The 12292-nt window shown below is 33.3% G+C and overlaps 1 protein-coding gene and 2 pseudogenes across 2 annotated transcripts; 1 reads left to right on the forward strand and 2 right to left on the reverse strand.

Annotated features, from left to right (window-relative positions):
* Positions 1-620: 620 nt before the first annotated feature.
* On the reverse strand, positions 621-718 carry LOC147930513 (U6atac minor spliceosomal RNA; annotated as a pseudogene).
* Positions 719-5025: 4307 nt separating this feature from the next.
* On the forward strand, positions 5026-8015 carry LOC104792967 (transcription factor TCP2 pseudogene; annotated as a pseudogene). Its single transcript, XR_769143.3, has 2 exons — positions 5026-5202; positions 6066-8015. The product of XR_769143.3 is annotated as a transcription factor TCP2 pseudogene (transcript).
* A 137-nt stretch (positions 8016-8152) lies between these two features.
* On the reverse strand, positions 8153-10010 carry LOC147930514 (uncharacterized). The gene is made up of 3 exons (XM_087477652.1): positions 9277-10010; positions 8662-9180; positions 8153-8584 (listed from the first exon to the last, which is right to left on the reverse strand). The coding sequence occupies exons 1-3, from the start codon at positions 9589-9591 to the stop codon at positions 8309-8311; spliced, it is 1110 nt and encodes a 369-aa protein (XP_087333778.1). The 5' UTR covers positions 9592-10010; the 3' UTR covers positions 8153-8308.
* Positions 10011-12292: the final 2282 nt, after the last annotated feature.

Raw genomic sequence — 12292 nt, forward strand, 5'->3', positions numbered from 1 at the left:
GGCCTTAAAATTTACTGTTAACTAATTTACTAGTATTATGAAGTCTAAGGTTTTAGAGCTTAACAGTGACTTAGCAAGGGAAAATATATAAAGAAATTAAAATAATTTTGCATAATTTGCTTTTAGGCATGGCTATTTCAAGTCGTATCCCAAATAAACTAACTACAATTTACAAACACATCCACACAAAAAAAAAAAAAAAAAGGTCAATTCATTGATTATGTTCATCGATCCAGATATATCATACGAAGTCTTCTTCATTTGTCTTTTTTTTGTGAACATTAGAAGTCTTTTATCATTTTAAAATAATTATATATAACTGTATATACATATTAAATTAAGAGAAGTGTGTAAACGCAAGTCTTCGTATAACATTATTTGTACGCGTTCATTTGGTACTGAGAACTTTTAAAGTTTAAACATAAAAAGACAAATTACCTAAATATATAGTACTAGAAGAAAAATTCGGTTTTAAAAGTTATTATATAAATTTTTAGTACGGAAAAAATGATAATATATGATATACTGTGTTTAGCCATCTCCAAATGGTTTTAGCACAATATAAAAATAATAGATATATTTCGAAATGGTATGATTTGTTTTATTATTTTTTTTGGAGAAAAAAAATTGGGTTAGATCCACCGCGAGGGTGGAGAACCTTAACCGGATGTGTTCAAAGACCCGAAGGTCAAATCCCGTCTCTCCTTTCTACGAACACGGTATGATTTGTTTATTTAATCGTCCATTTTTCAAGTTAAATATAATTTTGTATACTGAAGCCAAGGACTATTTATATGTATATATACATATTATATTTTGAACTAAAGTGAAATAAATAATTAGATAACAAAACAAAAATAAAAATAGTTATGTATTTTTTTGGGTAGTGCAACGCGCTACAGTAAGGTATGTCTACATAGTTGCAATGACCAGTAGATAGTACATAGTAGCAATGTCCAGAAAATAGTACATGTGCAATAAAAGGCTGTTTATAAAATCATAACATCACATCACGAACTGTGGTCAAAACAGTACCACTACAATACGAATCTAGTAAAGATTCAGATCCATGCATTTTATTTTCATTTTCTAAATTCTTTTTTGATAGTTTGTTTAAAATAAATTTTATACTTTAATATATTATTCAACGCATGATATATATATTTTATATGCCTGCCGATATTAGCGGTTAAATTTTATAGTGTTTATTTAACAAATTAAACGGCACTTACATATCATGAGTACTCTATCTTAAACCTTGTAGTAATCTTAAATTAACATGTAAGTTTCAGCATAAACAAAACTTTGAATGGGGAAATTGTACACTAATCATATTTAAAATTTTTGATGTAATTGAGACAGGACTGAAAGATACGGATTTAAAAATTGTACACTAATCCCATTGGGCATTATATTTTATTAATTGAATACCCTTTAACAAAAAATTTAGCTAGAAAGCGAGAGAGAAAGTCAAGCGAGTGTGATACACGCGCGGCGATTTTTTCTCTCCCACCGTTTCTTCTTCTTCTGACCACAACCGCGTGCTCCGATCTGGGTCTTCCGTCAATTCCGGTGACTGCGAGGACCCTTCGGCCCATGGTTCTTCACTCGCGACTCTTTGCATGTTACCGGCGAAGCTGATGGACGGAATCAAGGGAGCAGTGGAGAGGAGAAGAATCCGCGAGACGCCGATGGCAAGAGCTCTGCCGGAGGAGTTGCTACGCGGAGTGGAAGAGGGAGATTCACGGCGACGAACGAGAGAAGAAGGCAGATAGATCGGAGGATTGGAGATCTTGGAGGCTTCGCGGGATCGGTTACGATAGGGGAGGTAGTCTCCGATCCGGCGAAGCTAAACCACCGTCGAAGGCCCGCTTATCTACTCCCTGCTGCCTCTCTCTCTCACGACTGAGCGTGAAAACCTCCTCGATAAAAGGCAGATCGGATCTCTTCCTCCTTTCCAAAACGGCTCTACGGTGGCAGGACGGCAAACGGATCTTGGATCATCGTCTCTGTTCGGCTACCGTCGTCCAGGCTCACCGGAGGTCCTGTTCCGGCTGAGTATCCGCAAGTATGGGCGGCGGCTGCAAACGAGTTTTTCATTCTGCAGATTAGGGTTTCATGGTTCCCGGTTAAGTTCGGTTTGTGAACCCAGCCGGTTTTGTTTCCATCGGTTTAGCTTTGGTTAACTGTAAATTAGTTGGACCCTAGGAATTTATGTATATAGGCCTACTCCGGAAATAGCCCATTGGGCATTATATTCTATTAATTGAATACCCTTTAACAAAAAACAAAAAAAAATACGGATCATGAGAAAGGCTTGGGGTCGAGACTCAAAATGTAGAACCTTTTGTATTACTAACACTGTAAAATGAACATGTACTTTATTATTTAAATTTAGTAGTTACTTATTCCTAAAAAAATCATATGTTACGAGCAAAATATGCATGGTTATAAGCATTTTGATACACAGTATCAACTGGTAAGTACATAATTAACATTTTCCTAACTAACAAATAGCATGATACTATTACTATAGATGTAAAAAGAAGACATGATCAGTATGAATAACTTATTAAATATATGAACATTCAAATTTAATATATTATAGTAAAATCGAAATACGTCATTATAATTAACAAATTTAATAATGTTAACAAACAACATTACGAACCAGGTCCAAAGTTTTAGAAATTTTAGTTGTGTATTAGCAGAAAATTAAAAACTTAAGCAAGAAAAAGAAAAAATAGAGAGTAAGCAGAAATTTGGGTGACCAAGAAGCAGACACGTGCAGTGGTCTGGTAAAGGCAACAGTGATCGAGAAGTCAGCAAGTGTCCGTTAAGACAGCGACACGTGCTCTCGAGCCCGTCGTGAACCACTTGCATCTCATATATCTCCTTTTTTCATCATTAATCCTTAATTATCTATTATTAAATTCCTAAAACCACATTTAACTAAACTAAAAGCATATTAAAGTTAATCAAATGTGGTGTAATCCCACCACTTGACAAAGATGACACAAAAAAATATCTAGGTTATAAAAATTGCTCGAATGCAAAACAGTTGTTTAGTTCTTAAATTAATAATAACCTCTACCTGTTTTTTCCATGAAATTCGAAGTGATGTGATGTGGGTTTCGTATAATATAAGGTATATTAACATGGGTTTTGGATTCTTGATCAATATGAATTTTAATATGGGTTTTGGATTCTTGATTAATATGGGTTTGCACACAAAAGGATCAATACGTATATGATTAGTTAGGAGGAAAAAGAAATATAGAAAGATTTAATAAAGTAAGAAAATAGTTTTCATGCTGTCTTTGAATACCATTTCCTCCGTAAATTTGGTCATTTCTACTTTAAAATACTTTGTTTAGTTTTAGATATATGCTTGGATTCTGTGCATTAACTTTGATGATTGCATTGCATTGTCTCCAAAATAACATTTGTTTTTTTAAATGTGATTTAGGTTAAGTTAAACTTATGGTTGTACAATATATGTTGGAGTTGGTTTTCTATTTATCAAATACGATTCCCACATGTGAATTAAACTTCGCTGCAAATACAAAATAGCAAGATAAAAAAAATCCATATAATTTAACAATAATAAAAAGTGTACAGATTACCGAATTCCTCTAATCTGATCGACCGTATGTCACATAATTTTTGTCATTTTAACAAAATTTTGAATACCTTATGATTATAATAGTTTTGAAGAATCTAAATTCAAGATAGAATTAATCAAACCAAACAAACATTATAGGATTATAACATGTTTTGAAAAATCATAAATTGCATAACTGATAAATTGACAAAAAAAAATACATAAATTTATTTAAAGAATAGTTTTAATTTCTTTCAACATTTATAATTAAGTTGTAATAGATTACTGGAAAGAAACAATTAATATTGTTATGATGGTAAGAAAACAATAATTAGATAATAAATAATTTGAATATATAATATGATTATATGATTAGGATTGTATATTTATTTTCATATATTAGGTTTCTCATGATCGAATAACATATATAAATATGATGTAGATAATTGTTATAATTTTTTTACAACAAAATAGTTCATCAAATTAAGCTAAAGTTTTTTTTACAACAAAGTAGTTTTATCAAAAAATCTAGGGAAGAGTGGTTCTCCATCGGTTGTTCGTACTTTGTTTAACTAGTTTAATGAGTCCATCATCACACTAAGTCATCGTCTAGTGGTTGTCTGAACGATTTGTGGACATTGATGTGTGTAGATCAGAGAGAGCAAGAAAGATATTGCTTAAAAAAAAGAGGGAGTAATTCATAATTACTCAGCCAGCAATAATATCACTTAATTATCAACCAGATTTTTCTTAAAAATAAGAAATAAATAAAATTTTCAAAAAAAAGTAGTTAAGCTAAATATGAACGGTTTTTCTCGAGAACCAAACCATGGTAAATAAGCGCTTACATGGAGAAAAAAATCTTGTGATTGTATTTTAAGAAAATATACATGTAAAATGAATTTAAATAGAAGGATGTGTGTATAGAGAATATTCGTTCTATGAAAATAAAAATCATGAAAATCAAAAGCCCATAATATATTACATACATTGGGTATGAGATAATATGGAATTTTTTTTTTCATGTTGAAGAATTTGATATGTGTCTGACATTTCTATAGCATTAATATGTACATTTTTTATATATATAAAAAAACATCAAAGAATGTAACATTTCTTGTGGTTTTAATGCCAAAACGAAAAATTGTTCTGCTTATAAAACAATCAAATTGAATTCACTGAATTTTTTTTAAAGTTTAAACATTTTTCCTCTTTATCAACTGAAATGTTTTTTTTTGAAAAAAAAAAAAAACTGAATTCAAATTTTAAATCATAAAAATACAACATACTAGTAAAGATGATAAAATTAAAATTCAGATATTTTGTAGAGGACCATGGCAGTTCCAGTGAAAAAGTCATGTAGTAAGGGGCAAAAAAGGGAAACAAAAGATCAAAGACAGGTTTATGCCCCCAAAACCAATATATCTCTCTCTCCCATCTGATCATCACTCCTTTAAAATCACCATCAAAGAAATTCCAATTTTCTCGGATTTTTATTTTTTTTTTGTGTTTCTTACAAATCCCTAAAACCCTACGTACTAGTCCCTTCCTCTCCTAATTAACTCAACTCACACAGCTCAAGAAGCTCCTCTGTTTCTGTAAGTCTCAAATTCTCCTCTCTTTACACTCTCCTCTAATTTTTTAAATTTTCCTGTAAACCAATCTTTTTCACATAAAGAACCTCTCAATTTTAAGTTTTTATTCTTAATTCTTCAATTTTGATTGGCAAAAAACTCAATTCTAGATCTACGATTTTTGATTCCCTGATGAGAGTTTCTAATCCAGTAGAGAAAAATCTAAAAGTATGTATGTTTGTTCCTTTGAATTTGGTTTCTTGTATATAAATCAAAGACAAGAGCTTGACACCTGTTTCATCCAGAGTCCAACGATCTCTGCTACATAGAATCCACAAACAGCAATAATGATTCCTTTATAAAGATTATATTTAAATCTCCTTGTTGGTAACTAAGAAACCAACTCTCTCTCTCTCTCTCTCTCTTTTCATAATTAGAAACCACCAAATCTTTATTTAGAGTAGAAAAGTTTTAAAAATATAAACACCATTGAAATACTCATTTTATTGTCTTCTTATCTTTTAAAGTCCCTCCCTCCATTGATAATCGCTTCAGCCGAAAGCTATATAGAGTCTTAATTAATAATATAGCTTCTGATTCTTCATTTAATTAAAGATGGTTTAAACTTTAAACTCTTGGTGTAGCTGTTGTTGTTGTTATGTCAGATCTAAAATGAGTAGAGAATAAATTCGAATCAGAATAACTGATAATCTTAAATATGTATATATATGTGATATGAAAAAAAAAAAAAAAAGTTAGATAAGGATGTAACATGTATATATTTATTAGTATATATCTAAAGATTTGTTGTTATGAGAGACTGTTGTTGTTTCTTTGTTTTTGTTTCATCGGTTTTAATTGTAGGCTTGTGGTTGATATCATTTCAGAGACAGTGCTTTTGATGACCTCTGCCAACTACAACAACAACAGCAGCTGCTGCTTCAGACAAAGCTTAAACGAAGCTGTATCTACTGACTTTTGATGGTGAAATATCAAAAACCCTAAATTGATTTACACTTTTTTAAATAAAAAAAATTATTTTGGGTTTTTCCTCTGAGGGTTTTCATCATCAATGCTTACAACAAAGTACAGTGTGTAAAACCAAACCCCAAAAAAAAGACTGGGTCAGTTTTTTTCTTTCTTCTTTAAATCCCCAAAGCCAACCCACAAAAAAAAAAAACCCTAAAGTTCAGATTTATAAAATTTGGGGGAAAAGAAAAAAACCCTAAAGTTTAGATTTTGGAAAAAGGGTAGTGATGAGATTGTTGGTGAGGAGATGTTGCGGAAGCTCAGAGATGATGATGAGATGATTGGAGATCTAATGAAGAGTAATAACAACAATGGCGACGTGGTTGATAACAACAACAACAACGGAAACAACAACCGGTTAAGCCGGTGGCATCACAATTCATCCCGGATAATTAGGGTTTCTCGAGCTTCCGGTGGTAAAGATCGACACAGCAAAGTCTTAACCTCAAAAGGTCCACGTGACCGGCGTGTCCGGTTATCAGTCTCCACCGCTCTTCAATTCTACGATCTTCAAGATCGGTTAGGTTACGATCAGCCTAGCAAAGCTGTTGAATGGTTAATCAAAGCTGCTGAAGACTCAATCTCCGAGCTTCCTTCACTCAACAACGCTAATTTCCCGACAGATGACGACGAGAATCAGAATCTAAACCAGACATTAAGTACAACGGTTGCTGCTGCGGCGACCAATTCGTTGTCTAAATCGGCTTGTAGTAGTAATTCAGACACGAGCAAGAACTCATCTGGATTGTCTTTGTCGAGATCGGAGCTAAGGGATAAAGCTAGAGAGAGAGCGAGAGAGAGAACAGCTAAAGAGACGAAAGAGAGATCATCAGATCATCATCATCATCATCAAAGCCACACTACTACTTCGTTTACCGATTTGTTAAATTCCGGTTCAGATCCGGTTAACTCAAACCGGCAATGGATGGCTCAAGCTCCTTCTGCTTCGTCTCCCATGGAGTATTTTACTTCGGGTTTGATTCTCGGGTCGGGTCAACAAACCCATTTCCCGATTTCGACAAATTCTCATCCTTTCTCGTCAATCTCCGATCATCACCATCAACATCATCATCCGCATCAAGAGTTTTCGTTCGTTCCCGACCATTTGATATCTCCGGCAGGATCTAACGGCGGAGCATTCAATCTTGATTTCAACATGTCGACACCCTCCGGCGCCGGAGCTGCCGTATCCGCCAGTTCAGGTGGTGGGTTCAGTGGTTTCAACAGGGGGACCCTTCAGTCCAATTCAACAACAAGTAATCATCAGCATCAGCATCAGCAGCAGTCGTTTCTGGCTAATCTACAGAGGTTTCCAACATCATCAGAAGGTGGTGGAGGAGGTCCACAGTTCTTGTTCGGTGCACTGCCTGCAGAGAATCACCACCACAACCACAATCACAATCAGAACAACAACCACCAGTTTCAGCTTTACTATGAAAATGGATGCAGGAACTCATCAGACCATAAGGGTAAAGGCAAGAACTGATCACTACAACAAATATGCACATTGTTAACCAGAGAAAAACGCTATCATAGGTCTTTGATAGCGTTTTCATGAGCGCTGTTTTAGGGCACTGTTATTATATGTACCCCATATACAATAGCACTTATTACGTATGCTATGTTATAAAAATATAACATAGCTTTAAGAAATTGCTATATTATCAAGATCATAATTTTGAAAAAATTTATACAACATTTGTTTTTTCGTGCTATGTTATAGTTTTATAGCATAGCTCTAATAAACTGCTGTATTATCAAGATTATAATTTTGCAAAAATTTATACAATATTTAATTTTTCGTGCTATGTTATACATATCTAATATAGCTGTTGCGAAATGCTGTTTTATCTTGTTTACTGTGCTATGGTATATTCTTTTATCATAACGTTTACCTGTACTTTTATAGCATTTTCTGATATGTGATTATAGCACACATAACCTGTTTTATAAAATCTCATAAAATCTGATTAATAAACGTCTCAGATCCAAAATACATAACAAAAGTCTCAAGAACATCAGTTTACCATCAAAGTCTCAAGAACATCCAAAATAAACAAGCAATCTCAAGTACTTAACATTACACAATAAAACCATCAGTTTAAGACATAATGACCTTGTTCTCTGGCCAAGCAATGCAGGAGCTAAGTGCATCTTCAATAATCTCTATTTCATCGGATGGCCTCCAAACTTTTACATTTTTCACCTTCACAACATCTATCCACACTTTAACTGCATTAGAACCCAAGCGAGTAAAGTGAACCTTATGTTCTGGATCATTTGTTCCCCATCGTCCTTCAGCCACAACCCTATTCTTTTCAGTTAAATCCATCAACTTGCACTTCTTATTCTCCTTGGAAATAACTTTATTAATGCGCTGCCATGTTTACAATATAAACCATCAGTCATCATATAATTAACAAAAACAACTTCATAACATATGAAAACACTTACTGGAGACTTCCTGAGAGGAGACTGTGATGGTAAAGTATTCTTTATTGGTGATATTGGACCCGTTGCATCATCAACAGGAGACTCAGAACCAGATGCAGACTTAGAAGACATAGATGCAGATTTGGCCTGCGATGCAGCCTTTGAAGCTGTTGCTGAAGTTTTGGACTCTGTAGCAGACTTAGAAGCTGTGGCTGCAGACTTGGCCTTTGATGCAGACAAAGAAGCATGTGATGTAGCATTCTGACCAGTTGGAGTTGAGGGATTTTCAAAATCAACCTTACTCAGGGGCCAAGATACGTAAGCCATCAAACAGTCCTCAAGAAATGACATTTCAGCTGTAGGTCTCCATAGTGATGTATCAGGCTGCTTTACTGAATCCACAAATACTTTAACTGCTTTTGGTCCAAGAGGAATTCCGTTAACCAACGCACTTGGTTCTTGTGTCTCCCAACGCCCCTCAGCAACAATGACGTCACCCTTAGACAAATCCAATAGTTTACATTTGTTTCCTTGTATACCCTGTTAAACACAATCAGTAAACAAATCCAATATAATTAATTAGCATTATAGACAGGGGTAATACATTGCTAACACATTGCTAGAAATTATAAATACCATAGGGGCAATGTCTTCCATTTGGATGTTGTTGTCTACCAGTCTACACTTATCAGTTGGCCATGCGATTATATGTCCAACAGCTTCTTTCATATGAAAGATCTTTTGTGCAGGTCTCCATAGAAATGCATCTGGTTTATATGCAGCTTCAACTAACACTTTGAGATCATAAGGGCCAAGACGACAGTCATTCACTATGTCATCCGGATCAGAAGAAAGAATCCGACCCTCACCAACATTTTCATCAATGTCAGACCAATCAACAAACACACACTTAGGATGTGCTCTTTTGTTTACACTCTGCAACAATTTCATGAGCAACTAAGAATCATAAACGACACTAAGAAGAATCACTTAGCTGATATGAAAAGAAGTAAGAATATGTTACTCTTGCAGCTGAGTAAGAATATGTTATAATATAAATTTTAACCTTTATAGATAAAATAGAGATACATATTATACAAAGCTCACATTAAGCAACAATTCAGACAATACTGCACTACTTCAGACACATACAGATGCTCTTAAACCAATATCTAACTGTGTAAAATCTCACTAATCTAATCACTATTTATACGAATCAGACTCAAAGGACAAAACATAGCAATCACCAATATTCGTGTGTAATAATAATGTTTAACTATTGGTTGAGTGATACTAACCTGTTGTGTGAGTACAGAGAAATGAGAAGCTTCAGTTCCCCAACATTTCAATCACCAACACTTGGGAAAAAAAAAAAATCGTTCAGTTTATGAAGGCGCAAATACTCAAATCCAAAAGCTATTTTTGAGTCAAATCTGTAAATAATCGAACCCTAACAAAACAGATGGATTCGAAACTCCACATTCTCAAAATCTGTAAATAATCGAACCCTAAAAAACAGATAACGAAATAAATCTAGATAAATCGAACCCTAACAAAACAGATAACTAAATCTGACCCTTATCGAAATCAAAAGCTGTTTGAAATCACAAATAATCGAAACAAATAACGAAATTAGGAGGAAGAAGAAAGACATGCCTCAAAAATGGATTCGAGCTATCAATTGCGATGGATATGGAGATTTAGGGCGAAATTGGGGCTTTTCACAAACGGCGAAATTGGGGCTTTTCACAAACGGCGATAAAACTGAAGAATTGATAAGAAATTTAGAAGAATTTGAGCACACACAGAGAATTTAGAAGAAGAAATCTTCTTAGGTTGAGCTTAGGTTGTAACGAGAGAGAGAGAGAGAGTGTGTCGAGTTTTTGGGTTTTTTTTTTATTTGGCGATTAAGTGAATAATTTCACTAAGTATTGGCGGACAAAAGTCACTTTTGTTTCCCGCTACATAATTTTCCTATCATAGCGTTAATAAGATGCTATTAAAAAGTAAGCGAAAAAAAATCTCATCTTTCATAGCAGTGACGGAAAATGAGCTATATCCGTCTGCTATCAATGTACATATTTGTTGTAGTGGATGATTCTTACTGCATCTTTTGGGTTTTTTTTCTCAGATCTTCATTTTAATTGTATGCTTATTTTTGGTTTATTTAAACAAATGTTAATCTTCTGATTATCATTGTTAATGTGTTTTTAAATTTGTTTAGGGTTTTGTTTTTGTTTTTGAGGGTCTTTTGGAAATCATTTTAGCATTTGGGTTTGTAATGTTGTATTTTGTGATAATAGTAGCATTTTGTTTGTGGCTTTGTAATTCAATTTTTAGTGTTTTTTTTTTTGGCATGAAACTGTTATTATTATTATTATTATTATTATTATTATTATTGTTTCTTTAGTTAATTGTTGCTATAGTACTATGATATACTGTTTCTTGGTATGCATGAACAAGGGTAGGTCAAGGCAATAGGGTGATCCTTTTAAGGATACTAGATTGAATCAAATCAAATCAAATAGTATCAGAGGAAAGTAAATACAGAAAATTTAAGTGAAGAGACAAGAAACTTTGAAAAATAAATTGCTACTGTATATACATTACACATATTGATTGATAAGTGAAGAAATAAATAATTATGAGCCTGAAAAATTTGGGGGTAAGGTATGGCCATAATGCGTTGAAGAGAGTGAAAATTAAAATGATTTGTCTCCTGTTATGCTCTATGTTTGGTTCCCTTCTTCCTTAGCATCTCTCTTCTCTTTTCTTTCTGTCTCTCTCTCTATATGTATTTGTTTTATAATCTTATGTAATTATGATTATATCTACCTCATTTGACAGCTGTTGTCTTCAACAATGGCTATTCCCAAATTTTCATGATCTGTTTACATTATTTTAAGTTTTTTAACTTTTTGCTTTCATGGGCTACTTGATCCTTCTGCACCCACATGGCTAACCCATCTTTTAGGGTACTAGACAAAGTCTTATTTAATTCATTCTTTTTAGTTCTTTATATTAGAAAGCTTTCAACTTTTGTGTGGTTTTGGAATTTAGAGTAAAATTGTTTAACTTGTGATTCATGTGTTTTGAGGCTTAGGCATCTTCAAGTAATTTTCCAAAAGTGAGAAAGATAATAATATCCTAAAAACTTGAGACTGAAAGAAACTTTATTTTGGCATGGAACATATTAGAAACAAATAAACATTACAAAAATATATTGTTAATACCACATGATATTTGTTGGAGATACTTTATAGTACTATAAAATTTGTATCAACTTATTAGTGCAAGTGTTAGGAATTCGCTTCACTCATAAGTTAGTGTCAAGATATTAATTGGTGTTTCAAGTTCCAATGTATGATTATATCGTCTGTGTTCATCGCGCACACTTATTGAGTTGATAAATCTTCTCTGCACCTTATGATGAATGAAAAGAGTCAAATGGTCCATTCATATTATTTATTATAACGATTTGTAAGTTTTATCACGTTTATAATGATTTAAAAGATTGATAACAAAAGAAACAAACTTTATTTTGGTGGGTCATTGATCAGATCGACTTCGATTTTTCACTAGACATGCCTTTATTTTATGGGTTATTACTGTAGACTTTACATAGTTGTTGTAGCCTTATAGGTAAGGGAGT

This window comes from Camelina sativa, chromosome 12, assembly GCF_030686135.1.
Source record: "Camelina sativa cultivar CO46 ecotype springtype chromosome 12, ASM3068613v1".
Taxonomy (NCBI): Eukaryota; Viridiplantae; Streptophyta; class Magnoliopsida; order Brassicales; family Brassicaceae; genus Camelina; species Camelina sativa.